Source organism: Morchella importuna, assembly GCF_003444635.1.
Source record: "Morchella importuna strain M04M26 chromosome Unknown Morimp01GS002, whole genome shotgun sequence".
Taxonomy (NCBI): Eukaryota; Fungi; Ascomycota; class Pezizomycetes; order Pezizales; family Morchellaceae; genus Morchella; species Morchella importuna.
The window spans coordinates 1,598,025-1,616,059 of NW_025763399.1; the positions used below are offsets into that span (position 1 = coordinate 1,598,025).

At 45.6% G+C, this 18,035-nt stretch overlaps 4 protein-coding genes across 4 annotated transcripts; 3 read left to right on the forward strand and 1 right to left on the reverse strand.

Moving 5' to 3' along the window:
- Positions 1-1,401: 1,401 nt before the first annotated feature.
- On the forward strand, positions 1,402-2,741 carry LAJ45_01279 (uncharacterized protein; the record flags this gene model as incomplete). Its single annotated transcript, XM_046110874.1, has 6 exons — positions 1,402-1,467; positions 1,532-1,549; positions 1,639-1,885; positions 1,948-2,199; positions 2,265-2,415; positions 2,465-2,741. 6 exons carry the CDS (start codon positions 1,402-1,404, stop codon positions 2,739-2,741), a joined length of 1,011 nt encoding a protein of 336 aa, XP_045976052.1.
- A 2,909-nt stretch (positions 2,742-5,650) lies between these two features.
- LAJ45_01280 (uncharacterized protein) lies at positions 5,651-6,345 on the reverse strand (the record flags this gene model as incomplete). Its single annotated transcript, XM_046110875.1, has 2 exons — positions 5,651-6,247; positions 6,298-6,345. 2 exons carry the CDS (start codon positions 6,343-6,345, stop codon positions 5,651-5,653), a joined length of 645 nt encoding a protein of 214 aa, XP_045976053.1.
- A 699-nt stretch (positions 6,346-7,044) lies between these two features.
- LAJ45_01281 (uncharacterized protein) lies at positions 7,045-8,007 on the forward strand (the record flags this gene model as incomplete). Its single annotated transcript, XM_046110876.1, has 4 exons — positions 7,045-7,072; positions 7,179-7,501; positions 7,592-7,834; positions 7,900-8,007. The coding sequence occupies 4 exons, from the start codon at positions 7,045-7,047 to the stop codon at positions 8,005-8,007; spliced, it is 702 nt and encodes a 233-aa protein (XP_045976054.1).
- A 6,583-nt stretch (positions 8,008-14,590) lies between these two features.
- Positions 14,591-16,063, forward strand: LAJ45_01282 (uncharacterized protein; the record flags this gene model as incomplete). The annotated part of the gene is made up of 3 exons (XM_046110877.1): positions 14,591-14,628; positions 14,696-14,913; positions 14,997-16,063. The coding sequence occupies 3 exons, from the start codon at positions 14,591-14,593 to the stop codon at positions 16,061-16,063; spliced, it is 1,323 nt and encodes a 440-aa protein (XP_045976055.1).
- Between the last annotated feature and the right edge of the window lie 1,972 nt (positions 16,064-18,035).

Here is an 18,035-nt window from a genome sequence, read left to right on the forward strand (position 1 = left end):
GCAGTAAAAAATAAATACATCTGCCTGCATCCAGTATAGCGGTCGATGTGGAGTATGTAGCGATGTTGGTTCATGCGGCGCTACAATAGATACTCTATAAAAAGTATTATTCAATACATCCTAGGTTTTGAAGAGTCTTTTATCTCGCTGAAAACTACCCCTTTGACGTAACTTTACTCATCCCATTCAAAGGGCCGGCCGGAATTGTTACATGATCGATCCTAAAGCGATTCCGCTTTCACTGGACCAGTCCTTGGCAGATATTTACTAGATTGGATACATGTTTAAAAGTTGCTCTTCCCGCTTCAGAATAGACTGAACAACCTTCCAGTAAATATTCGAAAGCGGCAGATCATCCGATCGAGAGGGTATATTTGTTGCTGTATTCACAAAGCAAATGGAAATTGTAAACAACAAACTAAAGGTAAACTACATGTAGAAAACCTGTTTTTGTTTTTTGTCCTTAATCCCTCTAAACACCTGGTAGATATCGTACAGATTACAGGCCCTCTACAAAAATCATAGACCTCTTTGCAAAGTGTCAATCGGCCAGTGTTTGGTTACACCTCCAATCCCATTGACCACATCTGTCTTCGCTTTACGAGTTCTTAGCTCAACCTTCCCTCTGAATCGCATCGTATGGTATCGTACTATGTCTATCTGTTTATTGAGCGCGCAAATTAGCCTCATGCGCACCAGTTGAATTCTGTAGTTGCTATAATCACGTACCACGCATTCTCATCGACCAGGCGCCTCCCTAATTACTTCCCACAATCGATGCCTTTCCGTGTCCATTTGTCAGGCCATTCACAGAGGAGTGAGAGAGCTCTCGAGCGTTGACAGCCAAGAAGTGGTAGAGCACGATAAGGCTCATCATTAACGTCCCCAGAAATATTGCAATTGAGTTGAGTTCCGAGTCGGTGATCATATCTGCGGTATGGTATTTTCAAGACAAAAGACTGTTTCTAGAAGGAATACCAGAAGTGAGAAGGGTGTTTTGGATTGCGAAAAAAACGGCGGTTATTGCAAAACAAAGTAGAGCTATGGAGGACGTGTTCTCTTCGAGCTGTAAGAGCCTCCGACAAAGCTACGTAACGGCTAAAGCGGCAACCCATGCATAATACTTCCATGCTCATAAATACGCGTAGATCACAGCAAAACCACTCTAGCCGCCGCCAAGAATCCACAGTTACGACCTCCTCAGCAAGAGAGAAAAGTCAACATTCTAGTGTTTCTAGCGTGCAACAACCTCACTCGTTACAACTCAACTCTGTTGGTTTTTTTCATATACAGAAAAGAAGTAAAACCTCCGTAAGCCTCTCCTACAGGAACCTCAAGATCCGACTTCGGCTGCGAAAAAAAGTTTAACAGAATTGATTAGATACCCCACTACAGCCCACCATGCCACCAAAAGGAAAGGATACCAAGGGAATGAAGCCCTCTGTCCAGAAGAGCGTACAGGACAAGGTAGGTTCCCCCCGCAAGTCCCTTACCATGCTGACACTAACTAACCCTAAACTGCGTATTCCAGACTTTCGGGCTCAAGAATGTTCGTCCACCCCCCTTCCACCTCACCAGCACACACCCCCGGGAATGAATACGAATCAGTCCAGTCACTCAGTCTAACAACCTTCACAGAAAAAAGGTGGAAAAGCACAAAAAGTGATCGCACAACTACACTCACAGGCCAGCGCCTCTGGTACACCCGAGGAGAAACGAAAGGCTGCTGAGAAAGCTCAGCGTGAGGCAGAGAAGAAGGCCGCTGAGCAGGCGAAGAAGGAAGTGGCGGATCTGTTCAAGCCCGTACAGGTACAAAAAGTACCATTCGGTGTTGATCCCAAGAGTGTGGTTTGCATCTACTTCAAGAACGGCCATTGTGAGAAGGGTATGTGTTTGCTTCCTCTGTGCATTACGAAAATTGGGGGGAAATGCTGATTTCTAGTCAAGGCAAGAAGTGTAAATTCTCTCACGACTTAAGTGTAGAGCGAAAGACGCTGAAGAAGAATCTGTATGAGGATGGTCGAGACGAAGGGGCGGACGGTGAGGGAAAGAAGGAGGACGATATGGACAACTGGGATGAAGAGAAACTGCGAAGCGTTGTTTTAAGCAAGCACGGAAACCCTAAAACAACTACCGACAAAGTTTGCAAGTTCTTTATCGAGGCCGTCGAGAACGGGAAATACGGATGGTTCTGGCAGTGTACGTGCTTCCTTTTCGCTCTAACTTAGGAACATATTACAATAACTAACAAGAGTTTATTGCAGGTCCAAACGGAGGTAACGACTGTAAATATAAGCACTCTCTACCGCCTGGCTTCGTTTTAAAGACGAAGGAGCAACGTGCGGCGGAGAAGGCTCTTATGGACAAGTCGCCACTAGCTACGCTCACCCTTGAAGACTTCCTGGAAGGCCGACGGTAACTCAATTATCCTCTATCTAATAAATACCCTGCTAATCATGACTAGTCTCGCCCTTACGGGTACATTAACGCCCGTCACCGAGGAGACTTTCAAAAAATGGAAACTAGAGCGCACTTCTAAGAAGGAAGCTGAGGAGGAAGCCCGACGTGCCAAGGAAGCAACCGGAAGAGCACTCTTCGAGAAGGGCGACTGGCAAAACGAGACCGACAGTGAAGAAGAGGAAGAAGACGACGACGATGGCGACTTTGACCTTGCTGCTCTTAGGAAAGAGACAGAGGCGCTAGAAGCAGATGATGCGCCAATCAAGGTTTATGGGAGCTGAACATATAATTATCTCAAAAAAATAAAAAAGCAAAGAAAATATGCGGAGGAATATATATGGACAGGGAAAGGAGAGAAACGAATACATATTCATCATTGGTGCTCTTAGAAACGCATCACGGGGGAGCGCTTGCTTTTATGTTATGTTTTTATTTTTATCTTTCCTTCCTTTACATTCCTTTGTATTGGCGTGATGTCTTTTTTGGCTTCTTCTGGGTAGGTTTGGTTTTCGCATTTCCTTTGGGGGTGTAACTACATACAGTGTTAAGATTAGGTCTATGGCTTGGCAGGCCTAGGGGGTGTGTATTGTTCGAGTTTGGGCATGCGTCCGCTTGAGATTAAGACTAAAATCAAAGTTCTACAACACATGACAATCATTGGTCATGGTCTGTATGCTAAAAAGTGGAATGCACTCAAGTGTTCCTGATCCAAACTTACAGTTAATTACATGCAAATGCAATTAAGTAATTTAAGTATGCTTTCCTTGATATTTTGATATTGGTGGAAATAAGAGTACAACTGTGGTCAGTACTCTACTTAATAATTTAGGTTACGTCAGTGGGTGTTTGTGTTTTCCGTTCGGGCTCAATTGGGGAATATTGTTGGTTCTGAGTTGATACATGCATGCTCTAAATATTGCAGGGTGACAAAAATAACTACGCACCAAAGTTTGTATTGGAAAAGAGTATTTTCTAGACCTACCACTCCGAAAATGCGACCACTAACTTGATAACCTACAGGAAAGATCTTTGGAGCTCTAGAAACTCCCATATACACTTATGTCTCTCACAGCCTATATAGTTATGCAATAGCTATACTTCAAAGTTCGGCCTTTTTGTTAGTAATCCACACAGCAACCATACAAAAATTGACAACTTCAATTCTTTGTAACTCCATGAGTATACAAGATATCAGAGAGATAACCATATCTCTAAAATTCTGGAGCTTGGGAGATTTGGTCTTTCTGATATGAAATTTGTGGCGGTATGTTTGAAGTAGCTAGGTCCAAAAAACGTTATTTTACCATACAAATTTGGGTGCGTAGTTAATTTTGTCACCCTGCAATACATCTAGTATAGCCATCTGCAAACTTTTCTACCGGTTTACTCCACCAGAGCCGAGACGGCCAAAGCGCCTCCGGAAGGGACCTAGCATCTTTGAACGAACGTGTTACAGTTGGGCAAGTCCATAACTAAGAAATAAAACTACGTACGCCCAGATTTATAGATCCTCCTATAAATCCCTTTGTCTGGGTGTTGCTCTATATACTATGACGATTATATGATTTGGCTAAAGTCAAAATACTTGCAATATGGCATTGCCTGAAGAATATCCCACTTCCCCCAACTCTCATGTCCGCTGCCTGAACCATTATCAACCGTAACGCGCAAGATCATACGAGAAATAGCTAGAGGCGCTCCCATCTTCCCATTCGCCGGTTGGAACACAACTCCCAACAATGTCTATTCCGTCCAAAATTCAAAGGTATCATTGATTGGTGGCCTATTTTCTCGACTTAGACCAGTCTATGAGGAACACATGTCAAATCTAACAACCTCGTTTCCATAGCTCGGGCAGATAGCATACATATCTACAACTACATCTTGTTACCGCCGCCGCTCAGGCTGATTGGCTAGTTGTAGGTCTAAGATTCAATCATCTACATTTCGCTAGCTAAAAGTTATATCGAGTAATCTCTGATATCTAGTAAGCTGCAAAGATTACTATATCCAAACATATCCCCCCCCGCTTTCGCTATTGTCTAGATTTAGAGGGAAATAGAATAGCGGTGTTTGGTGCTTGTATAGTATATTAGTCTCTCTACTGTCATCTAAAGATACTTTGTTGAGGTTTATTTGATGACTACATGCACCTTAGCTTTCGTAAGTACATGTATCGCTCCACGCTCACAACTCCTCAAAATGATCATAAGCTATCACTCGAGGGTTAGGGTTATTGCTGTGTTGGTGGCAACGGCCTAAGAGACCCTGAAGTTTGTTAAAGTGGCTATTAGACTGTAACTGTATATATACGACTTGAATCCCAAGCTTGATAGTAGTCAAGGCTTCATGGATCTGGATAGTTTAACAGGGACATTGAACGTGCTGGCCTCCGCTAAGTTAAGGTTGTACTTACTGGAGTACGAACTCAACTTATAATTATTATGTAGCCAAATCGTCCTCTACTAGTAGTAGTATGTACTCCATGTCTTCTCAAGGTACCTCACTACATGTAGGTATCAAGTACGATTCCGAAACCAGATCTACTATTAGCACTATTAGCACACAACACTAAAGTCTCTTCGGGCTTCTCCAGAGATCCAGATCCGCTAGTCGGGTTCAAACCAGACCAGCCCGATTTAAAATATGGCTAGAGATTGAAGATGGTATGGCTCGAGAAACTATGGGGGGTAGGTGTGTAAACTTCGGCGTTTTTTAAAGAATCGGCCAATCAAACTTATAGAAATTGGCCATAATGGTACTAGCGCCTAGGCTAACCCTAGCATTTTCTCAGACTCCCATACAAACGAAATTCCTCTGAAGTTGACACACCCGCTCTCTAGGCCTTCTCACGCCATAGATAGTTCCTGTTCGTGGATCCTAATGACTGGATAATTTATAGCAGGAAGAACAAGAGCAAGTGCTGCTTGTGTATATATTTATATGGGAAGAGGAATAAAAGGCGACATTCATTATGCGAGCTCTAATGATGGATGAATAACACATAATGCACATACAAACGTCCAGAGTGTAAGTAAAACACAGTGCCCAATTCCCCGGAGGGCAGTAAGTAGAGAAAAGGAAAGGAAAATAAAGGAAGGACTCCCGATGGTCTACACGACCCAAATCACAGTACCGCACAAACAAAAAACAGCCGCGCCACTCACTATCTACTACTCAAACTGTAAATCTAACTCTTCAACATCTCCAACCTTTCCCTCATGTCGTCTAGCGTATCTTGATCCTCCTCCTCCTCGATACCCTTCTCGGGTGATACCGGTGCCGCGGGCGCCGCCACAACCGTACCGCCCATGACCTCCCTCAGAGCCTTCTCAACCTCCTCCTCTACCTCGTCATCCTCCATCTCCACATCATCTGGCAATGAGTCTGCCACCATCTCCTCGATAATCCCAGCCTTCACCAGCTCCATACTGAGCTCTCTCATTGTGCCGGTGAGCTCGGGTAGGCGGACGAGGCTGTTGACATCGCGCATAACACCCGTGCTCGTACGGATAGAGCCCTCGATCTTTCGGACAGAAAATGCCTCGTTGACCTGCATCCCGACGCTCTGGAGCTGGGCCTTGCTAGTAATGAGACGGGAGGATTGCCGCCGGATGCGAACGAGCTCGCGCGCGATGATACGTGTTTGGGCAGCGCTGTTGGCAGAGCGCGATTTGGATGTGGTGAGGATTAGGGATTTGGTTTTGGACTCGAGGCCGCGCAGTTGTTGGATGTGGCGGTCGAGCTCGCGCGTGTTCTTACGGATGAGCTGGTTGCATTTGCGGAGCTGGGGGTTGTTAGTGTGGCTTGGGAGGGAGTGCTTCAGGGGAGATTCACTTGGACGGCGGGATCAGGGCCCCAGATCATGGCTTTGATGGACTCCATGGTGGGTTTGGGTGGTTTGGAGATATGGGTATTGTAGTTGTTTGAGGGAGAGATAGCAGTGAAATAAGAACAGTAATAGGTAGTAGAATAGTAGGATAATACGGTAGTAAGTAAAGTAGATTAGTAGAAAGCGCTTGAATTATTCAGGTCTGTGGCTCTACTAACAACAGCTCATCAGGGGAAGGCACAGCACAGTTAGAGTCCTAAACCAGACACTGCCAGGCCGTGGTTGCAAGAAGTCGGGCTGCAGTCGGCGGTTGACGTCTCCCCGTCCAGTCGCGATACAACGTGACGAAGCTTGATTCCGCTTACGCCTCACCCCCGCGCCGAATCAATAAATCCGTAATGTATGAAATACCCCAATTCACCTCCCATCGCATTTTGACATTCCCATTTTCCCTGAATCCGGGCTCTTGGAAAATCGCTGGCGTGGCGGGCGATGACGTTGCGCGGGGTGTTCCATTTGTTTCGCTGGGGTTCGCTCGTTGGTGGGGTTGTGGGCGATCATTACATTACGCCCATGCCCTTCCTTCTTTCCAACCCTTCCTTTAACTTTAAGGCTTTCTCTTTCTCCCCTTCCCACCTTCCATCAATCACATCAATCAACGTTCATCCCTTTCTCTACCTAAAAACAGAGGAATATTGAATTGCTACCCCACTACTACAAATAGTGATACCCCTCTATACGTAAAATAAGCTATGGCTGCTGCTACCTCAACCCCCGAAGGTTAGTAGCAGGATGATCCCACTACACCCCCCCCCCCCTCTCCTTAATCGTTCATCTCATCTTATCCCGTGAATCCCCACTAACAACTCCCGCCAAAAAAAAATAGTCATCTGGGCACAACGTTCCAGCGCCGACGAGCCTGAGAAGAATGTTGTCTATCTTTCAATAAACGCCTACGACTGCGCTGCAGATACCATCAAGCTCGATATTCAGCCCACCAAGATCACATTTAGCGGAGCGTCCAAAGCTCGCGCATTTGCCGTTGAGCTCGAGCTTTTCGCCGAGATCGACCCCTCACTTTCAAGGCACTCTCATTCGGCTCGCGGTGTCGACTTTGTGCTCAGAAAGAAGGAGGCCAAGCAGGAGTTCTGGCCAAGACTGTTAAAGGAGTCAAAGAAGCAGCACTTTGTCAAGACTGACTTCGACAAGGTGCGTTTAGTTATTTATGATGGGGATCAGATCTACCACCCCCGCCCCCCTCCTCTTAGTTAATGCAATGCTGATACAGTACATGTATAGTGGGTCGATGAGGACGAGCAGGAGGAGGCCGCCGAGGACCCAATGGGCGGCCCTATGGGTATGGGCGGTCCTCCCGGCGGTGAGGACGGCGGCTTCGGCGGCATGGACTTCTCAAAGCTTGGCGGCATGGGCGGCATGGGCGGTATGGACATGGCCTCTATGATGGGCGGCATGGGCGGCATGGGCGGCATGGGCGGCATGGGCGGTATGGGCGGTATGGGTGCTGACATGGATGAGGACGATGTATGCTTCTCCCTTAAACCTTGATCAGATACGAAGAAAGAGTGCTTGCTGATTGTTTTTCTTAGGAGGATATGCCAGAGCTTGAGGACAGCTCAGTAGGTGCCGATGTTCAGGCGGAGGGTGCGAAGGCTGATGCGGCCCCTGCCGCATCTAAGATCGAAGAGGTCAATTAGGGAAGGGCGAAAAATAAATGATCAGCAGTGGCAGACGTGGCTTTCCTTCTTGTTTCTCGTCCATACTAACTTGCGTCTGGTGCGCTCGCTGACCATGGTTGCTATTGTGAAATCATAAAAAAATTACAAAGTAGAATTTCCACCATTCTTTTCTTCTTCTGTGTGTGTTACGAGGTGCGGGATGTGAGGATGTGAGGTGTGAGAGTTGGCCGAGTGATTCTTTGTGAAGTGAATGCTATTGTAGGTAACTATATTTCATCATTTAACAAAGGCCGTGTTTTATTTGTTTTCTTTTATTCGGTGTAATGCAGTGCATTTGTATGTAATGGTTCCAATGTATACCTCAATTCTTTCACTACTAGCATCCGTTGCTGCCTAGATCTACCCATAGATACAGACATCTTCGGTCTGGCACAAATAAGGCAGCCCGCCCAAGCCAAACACAGTACCTACCCCAGCCCTCCCTTTTTCAGCTATACTATCTACCTACCTCTATAGTCATCAGCCCTCATAGTGAGTATATCCAAACCTCTCTACTAAATACATACCTCCACTAGTTACAACCCCTAATCTTTAACTTCGCCGTCGAATTCTAAACTGGGCTAGTCGGGTTTAGAATCAGACTGGAATATGTGGAAAAAGGACTGCATAGTGGATCTACTTCTCGAGGTCAGAGGTCGTCATTTCGCCCGGCGGAGGTGTATAGGGCTAGACATAGTTTTGAGAATATCGAGAAAAGGAGTGGGGTTCGGGGCTGGGATTGGGCGCGGATAGGTGGGGTCGGGGGATGCTTAGGCTTGCTGTAGGTACACGCAGGGAGGTAACGTAGGTACTCGTACTGCCCTCACACTCGACCAATACACTCACTAGCCGCGGTGAATCGTAGCCTCTACATCAGTACTAGTTCACAGTCTTTCGGCTTCATAGCTATATTCTTCTGACCACCGTCACCCCCTGGTGAGCAGGTTATATCAACCGTGAGTGGGCTAACAAAACTCGGCCGGCGAACCAATACCCCATTATTTACCATGGACCCACGACTCACTGCATCAGATCTCGAGCAGGGGGGTATGAATCTGCAGTTGGTATGTACTGAGCTTCCTACTATTATCACCCCTTTTAGGCGCCACTTGTTGGATCGCCGGAAGCGTTGCCTCCCCAATCGGCGTAACCCTAACCCTACGAGTGATATGCTGTGAATATTATGAGTGATAGTGTGTGATTGCAATGTTTGGAGAGCTGGAGACGGGGGAGGATTGGGCGCTGTTTTGATAGGGTGTCAGAGTGGTATGGTGCGGGGGTTTATCGTGCTATTACCCGCTGCTCGCGTATTGACTTGATTACTCTCTACGTCGCTGGGCTGGTGTCTGCGGATGTTGGTGTCGGAGAAGGTGGTGGAAGGCTGGCTATCGGGGGGCCCGCGTAGAGGAGGAATTTTTTCTTAGTGAGAAGCTACCGGAATAAAAACAGAGAGAGGCCGGCTGGGAGTGGTGGGTTCTGTGGTTCGCTTGGTCAAACGTATTGATGCGCGGGCTGGAGGAAAGAGGCTACGCTTCGCGGAGAACGTCTCCTTGACACGGTTTTAAAAACTTGAGCTCAGCTTAATTAATGCTTGACCAGAACAGAGTACACCACTCACTCACTCACTCACTCATCCACTCATAGCTAGCCCCATGCGCCTCCTATTTGCTTGTTTGAGGCTCTAGGTTGTTTTCCCTGCAGCTGCGCAGCCCCTTCTCCCGTCTACACACGTACCATAACTCCTGGCTACACCTCACTGTCAACCTTTGATCCCGCACCCCCCACACCCCTGCCACCTGGCATCTTCATCACAGTATACACTGTAGAGTCCCACTCCAACCGTCACCCGTACCCTACTACCCACACTCGATGCTCTCAGGCCGCGCGCCGATATACAGCGGAACCCCGCCTTAAGACTTTGGAGGCTCAGTAGATGTGGCGGTCGGATTTGAAACACGACTGGTACGTCCGATTCGAAATCATGTTGGTACTGGTAACTTCCTATGGGGTCCTACATACCTACTATCGTTTTGCGGCAACTCAGTGTAACACCGTGACCCTAAATATGTTTGCAGCTGTAGTTGAGGGGTGGCATGAGTCCTAGACAAAGACAATGCAAAGCTTCAGTTCCAAGATATCCCTCATGCTTGGCCAACAGTATCAGGACGGATCTTTCCTTTCTGCAATTGAGGGCACCAGTATTCGGAGCGACTTGCTAATACCTATAGAAGTCGGATGTGGCTTGAGAAAAGAAGGCACTGGATGGGCGATAAGGATAACAGACGCACCAAACTCCTATTGGAATTGGCGGAGCGTACATAATTCGGTTTACGGTTAATGCCCCGAGTACGAGTGATAATCTATGACGACGTTTTATACTTCCTCTTCCTATGTGCACGTCTTCTCCCCCAGTACTTCTTCTTTCTTCTCCACCATACCCACTCGCCGCAAGCACTAAAAAGCTTACTAGAACAACCTCATGGAGAGGGATGTCATTATATTCTAACTTTATTTCTCGATTTATAGGCGCCGCCGAGGGGCTCTAACGATCGGATGGATCGACGCAGTTTCTTGCCCATTTCCCTCTTGTGGGAGCAAAGTGTTGCTTTCCTTGGTTATAGTCCGGGTTTTATGTGGGGCACCCACCTCCAGCCCTAGGACGAGGGATTATCATCGCCCAGTGGCCCTAGACCTAGGATAAACTCCGACTCGAGTCCGCTTTTAACATGAAGAAGGGCTTGAGGTTTTCATTAGAGGTGATAGTCCAACCATACAAATATTTTCGTCTAGCGTCTAAACCCGGAAACAGGCCTTCTAGACGTTGAACGGAGTCTTGGGGCTAAGAATTGTGTGGGGACTACATGCAGTACTTCTGGGTTTGGATAAAGAGAGACAACGCAAATTGTTTTTAACTAGTTACTTTTCTTTCCTTTTCTTTTTTTTTCCCCCTTTCTTTATTATTGAGATGGCGGTGGGGGTGGGGCAGTTCTGGGGCAGTGCAACATGACCGCCATAACTGACGTAAGGTTGCACGCGATTAGCGAACTAAACAAAAAAAACAAAAAAATACTTCTGGGTTTCTTATTCACAGATGGAGCCGAGTCTGTTCTCTAGGCTCTGTATGGGTATAGGAGACGGTGACATTTAGAGGTCCTCGGGGGATAGTAGGGGTGGAAGGGTGCACTCATCGGTATTCATTCGGTGGTGTCTGACAAATACATCGTTTCGTTATTATGCAGCTGGGACTGACAGTTTTCTGCACTGTGTAGATTTTTGTATAAAAGATTATGACCATTGGTCAGGTATATTAAATTCCTTTAATTGTACTGAATCTAGATGGGAAGCCTCAAAACCAACAGCTTTGCGATAAGTTATCGAAAATATTGACACGAGTGTTTTTCTCGATGCCCTTGGGTCTTGAATCTTGATGAGGGCCGATCCATCTCATGTTCGCTTGGTTGTGAGATCGAGAGGTAGATATAAAGGCAACACGGTACTAGCCTTAAGCAGTCTATAGGGCTGAAAGAGTAGGTGGGTGGGGTACCACGTATAGAGGAATACTGTTGCAATGTATACATGTAGTTCTTGACGTAATCATGGGAAAGCACCCATTTTAATTTACACCAAAAATGCCGCTTTCCAGTCCTGTCCCCCAACCACTAATTATCATAGATATTTTCTGAGAAGAAGAATATATATTATATGTTAAGAATCTTTCTATCAGCTCAAAGTCTAAATGGACAACGACCTCGGATTTGTAGCCATGGGATGCTCTCTGGAGATGGCGGCCATAGAGGTCATATGGTATCTTTTTCTATTACAGTTCTAGGGAGTACTAAATCAATTTACAAATGGATATAATTCAATAGGGTCCTGGATTTTTCAAGTTTCATACGATACTTCAAATTTAATTATTCTTGTAAATTTAGCTGTCCTGCGCGGATGGAAACAAACTAGATATCCTCGCACCCCGTAAGCGCCGTAACCTCTTCTAGGGCTTGATACAAAAAGAAGAAAAAACGGAAAGCGCACGTATCTATGTGACTGTCTGGTCCCGTTGTTTTCCTGCATAGCGACCAGCCCCCCCCCCCCCCAAAAAAAAAAAAAAAAAAAAAAAAAAAAAATGCCACCTCCAACGGCGTACCTAACCATGCCACACCCCCAAATTCGAACGGTATGTCAAATTCGTGAGTTCGAAGGTCTTTCTTTCCTTTAACTGCGCAGACTGAATAAACCCCCTAAAATATTACTGGGTTGTATTGAGATATCAGCGGGGTATATATCAAAAGCTTTTTATTAACGGGGTACGGCCGGCCGGGGATGTATATCACTAAGTTGTATTAACTGGGTGGTAGAGAGTCAATGGGGTATCAAACTATCAATGGTGTATTAACTGGCAACGGGCTCATGAGGTCACTGCCCCCACCCCCCCGGGGGGGGCGCAATCAGGATGGAAGGCCGGAATTAATTGGAGCAGAAGGGACCCGCGCTCGCGAGGTCAGCCACTGATGTACATGTACATACATGGTTCCTTTTTTCTAGCGAGAATTTAGGTCGCGGGGAATTTCGGTGTCCGGCTAGACCATCACTTTTCTCGGGTCGGCACGCAGTGACCCAGCCCGTGCACAACTCACACCGCACATGGAGTTTCGCTGGGATGATGAGACAAAAAGTTTTCCGCATCTTTAGATCTGTGAATCATTTACTTAAATTAGTGGGGTGGACATTCGTAAATTTGGATAGACCAATCGAGGCAGCCTTTGGACGAAATTTCTCAGATTTCGCGGTAGTATGACATCAGACAAGATCCAGTAGGTGAGCGGCTGTGCCTGTTTGCGGTGACGACACAAGGATCCTCTAAACGTTGCTTATCATGCAGGAAACTTTTTGAGGGGTACTCGTAGTATTATTTACCTACGACTGTAATAATTCAGCCTTGGTTTACGATCATGAAGTGGTTTTGTAGGTACAGCGACCAGCAAAATTACCCAAAACCACCCAAGTTTGTGCACGCGTACGATTTATACGTTCTATATTCTCCCATAACTATCCCTCTATATCCGTGAATCTATATAAATAGTTTCTCATGCTTTGAGTATATTCCAACAGTATATCTATAGCTATAGTAAGGTTTGCATATGTAGTACTCTAGACCATAGGAGGTACCGGTACACTCTGGTAGGACCGTTGTGGGGATAGGTGTTGTGTGCAAGATCTCTGTTCTTAGCTCTCGATCCTGGCGAAGGTTTAGGCGATAGAATTAGGTAGAAGCCCCCTATTTCCAGAATAATTCTATAAAGCTGTAGGTGATAGGTATTATATTTCTTCTGGGGAGCTCGCGGACAAGCCCCATACATTCCCGATGTTCCCCGAGACCTGCACGTCTCGTGGACCCTGGACTCGCGGACAAGCCTCATACACCCCGTCTTTCTTCGCTTATGTAAAAGTATCATGCATGCGCATGCGGCATGCACGAGTACTTTTAATGGGAATCGCAAATATTCCCTTTTTTCGCTAAAACCATAGCCAATCCTTAAAGTGTAATCTCATCTCCTGCTCTTGTCCCCCGACTCCCAAGCCGTTAAATCTAGGGTAGAGTACCTACATAGAGTACTAACATATATGTATGCAGAATACTTACGCATATATGTACATACCAATTAGATCCTACAAATCCTACGAGCTCAATGTAGTGTATGTATGTAGTTAATCCTTACCCCACCATACCCTGGATCGATTCGATACCGGTAAATATATTTACTTTTTGCGCCTGCGTGTAAGTACGAAAGGTGATACGTACATGTATTGATTTGCCGGTATGCTTCCGGAATGATGGAACCATGGCCAATCACGTGACACTCAAACCTTTACAACAATCGTGATGAAATCAATTCGCTGTGCGGGTTTAGCCTTTAGCATGTGTGGTATATGCTATATATGTGAATTCATTTTTTTATCACGATTATCACCGAAGTTATAGAGGGTTTAAGTATCAAATTTTATTCGGCCTGACGGATTATGATTAAGGAATATGTGCTTAACTACGCTTCAGCACAGGGCTGTCACGGAAGGGAATTTTGGAGTTAAAGGACGGTTAAGGATACACGCACTGGTACCATGATTGAGACTCAGTATTGCCACTCAGCAACCCAGAAAGCAATATGTCTCAGCTTGCTCAACCCTGTTCGTATTGGGTCAACATGCCCCCCATCTAGTAGGTATATGGCAACATTCCCTAGACTCCCCGTTAATTAGATCCTAATGGGCATATGTGTACACCTACATGTTAAGCATGTAAGGCTCCGGAAGGGTGAGCATGCGCAATTCATTGAATATAAAACCAGTCGTGTGAAGAGCATCCGACTACCTAACAACTGGATGGACCATTCCGCAAAGAAATTAATATATCTTCGATATCCCCCACATATATATCTATGCGATGGACCATAAACACGTCAAGTTATCAAAAAGACCCCGTGTCTACACACGAGATGAATGGAAAGACAAGCGTCATGCATTTACAGAACTTTATCTGCATGAGAGCAATACACTGGCTAAAGCAATGGATCTCATGGCAAAAAAACACAATTTTTATGCAACGTGAGTCAGGCCCTTTATCGATATATTTGTGTAAAACAGAGATTATTGATTCCTAACGATAAAGTAGTGAAGCACAGTACAAGGACAAAATCAGAGATTGGGGGCTCGGAAAAAATAGAGTGTACAAATCAAAAACTGGGACTCGAAGGAGGTCTTCCAAGTTCAAACCTGGAATGAAGCCAATAGGGACGGATGAGCGTACCGGAAACTTGCGCAAAAGACACAAAGGAACCGGCCGTAATGATCCGAATACAGATTTGGGTGATTGCGAAAATATTCAGACAGGTACATATATGCATAATTACACAATGTTTTATGTAATAAAGTCAACATTAAGATCTCGTATTCTAATTGCCACTGGGATCTAGGCTTCCTGGTTGTTCCCGCCCATGTAGCACGGCCTACAGAACCTCCGATAGAATTCGAAGCGGCTTGGGAATTCAAACACAATAACGCGGTCACAAGCAGCGTCAATCTTCCTCGCCCCAATTTATATACAGGAAACCCCGACGCCGGCCCCGCGCAAAGTGTATCGTTCTCTGAATCAGCTGCGTCAAGTTCACCGTTAGGGCCTTTCAATGATAATACCATCCAAGAAGAACATCACATTGACATCAACGAATTCGAATATAATAACCATTATATACAAGGGGAGAAGCAAAAGCCCTCCGACCCTATTTTACTCATACCTCCTATCATTGACGAAGCAGTCAAACCATTGACCAAAAACAAGGATATCGACTTATCCGCAGATATAGAGTTGCATGGTGCATCCGAGGGCCATAAAGGGATAGACAGGCTTATACTACAAAAGAACACATCTATTTCAAGTGAGGACTGGTCATGTGGAGAAACACCTCTGAACAAGGCTGCGCGCGCGTATTGCAACTCTGAGGGCGTGATCCGTTTTTTACTTAAATTCAATACGGATGTTTCGTCACGGGGCTTGGATGGAGAAACAGCACTACATTGGGCAGCTGTACGCAATCATAAGAAAGTAGCTCGCCTACTACTAGATAAAGGCATTGATCTTTCACCAAACTCACACGGGGAGACTGCGCTGCATTTGGCAGCATGGTATGGCCACGAAGAGATAGTCCATCTGATACTCAGGAAGGATATCGACCCCTCGCAACAAGATAAAGATGGACTTACAGCACTAGGTTGTGCAGAGCGTAACAATCATGAAAGAATAGCTTGTTTACTGCGTAGGAGAGATATGCTGAAAACCTGGATGGGAGATCACGACGAACAATCTGGTCCATCCGGCCTACACGATGACCCTCCTACCTCAGATTCTAAGACTCTTACGACGTCTTACCCACCCCTCGACACAACAAGCAACTGTCCAGATAATATACCTCCTCTTTGGGGCCCTTATTATAACCCCAAAGAGCGTTCACAGCAAACTAAGCTACACATATTCCATCCGTAGCAACCGAGCAAGAAAAGTTACCATCAACTTGCATCACCGAATGACTATAAAGGCGGCATAGATAATGTATATCATATCTATTGATCGAGAGGAAGTGATTACCACACAAACTTCTTCCGTAAGCTATTCCCGGTGCGTTACCACTGATCTTATTGACCCATATAATGAGGTCTCGGATGCCTCATATGTAGGCATATCTTTGAGCTTCCATGAACCTCTAGATATAACTATAATATCAAGGAGTGGTCCTCGGGGCTCGAGCTCAGCCGGAATAGTGATGTTTCGATCATGGGTCATCACTCGTTATTCGCAGGACCCAAAAATGCTAGTACGAGCGAGCGGTAGAGGTTATTCATCTCTCACGTTCGTATAAACTTTAAATTGTTCTTATCAAATTTACGATGATTTCCAGGGCTTGTGTCGGTGGTCGCCAACTGACCTGGTTTGGTGGTTCTGAGCTCATGGACGGATCAAAACTCGCCAGATGATCGCGTTCACACAGCTTTTTTGTTATTGATTCGGTCATAATTATAGTGGGTAATTATACGGGCTCTATACTTTTGAACATCCATCTCTGATTTTTTTGCGAGGCAGTGAACGGGAGGGAGGGGGATACTGTGTGATGGTGTTAATTTCCAATATGGTGTATGTAAATACATACATATACGCATTTAGAGCTTCGTGGATATACTGTGTGCATACCTTTATAGATGGAATACGACTGGAACTAGTTTTGAGCGAAAAATGATTTGTAAATCAAAATCTTTCGTCCCACAAAAAGTGATCATGAGCTTCCTACTAAGGTCAACTTTCACGACTCCGACCCACCGAAGTCAAAGTTCCACTTGCTCTTTGATTAATGTACTCAAATCAACATTACTGTCCCGCCAAAGTTGGTGTTCTCGACTCTCCGACATCCCACCTGTGGTTTTCTACACTGGATTTATGACGTCTAATTAGATCTGTGATTTCCTCTTTTTATCATAGCTTGTCCACGTTACATCTTTATCACGTCCCCGGTCTCAAGAGGTTATACTATAGATACTCCACAAACATGGAGGAGCCCCACCAAGCGTTGAGCAGAGTTTCGAAGGCGGTAGCTTACGGATACATGTATACCGTGTGTATATGTAGCGAGCATGTACCTGTGCCGAGAACCTTATGATCTCATCTACATAATAAGACAACAATATTTTGGCCAGCACCTGGAGTAGATCCTTATAGACCAGACATGCACATACAAGAAGCCCGGCACAGGCACATTCTCGCCACAGGTGCACTAAGTCCAGTTATTCAAGCAACCTAGATATATATACGGAATCATAAAGACTTCTGGTTGATAGTACCCTATGATAGCTATCGATCCGGTTAGAGTACTTCAAGGTTCTAATTCCGGACGGAACTGCATGTACTGGCTAGTACATAGGGTGAAGAAAGCCACCGAGTGAGAATCCATGCACCAGGTTTTAAAGTTGAAACGACGTCATGAGGCACAAGCAAGCAAGTAACGATTATTTATTACATGAATTAAAAGGAAAATCCATTTATTGATTAAAAGTGCACTTCTATAAAGATTGAGTATGCATGTACCTCGCACTCAAACCGCATCCCAGCACTAACTACAATTAAGTAGCCTCTTCGGGTACGGTCTGCGTGCAAGTCCTGAAAGCCGGATTCAATCGGCCAGGGGGTTTTACTATACGCCATTCGTTTACCTCATCAACCGTGACTATAGCCCCGGAGGGCCGCGATTGGTGAGGAGATAATAGGCGGGATATGATATGGGAGAGGGAAGGTGGGCGGGCTTTAGAATATTTCCGAGATTTATCTGTTGAGCTCCAATGGTATTCATGTCATTAGTATTAGGGGGGTGAAGTCGGAGAGATGGGATTGAGCTTGATGCATTTGTTGCTCCAGAACAATTGTTGATACACAGCCAAATGACAAGAAATGCACCGTACCCCCCGCGGTC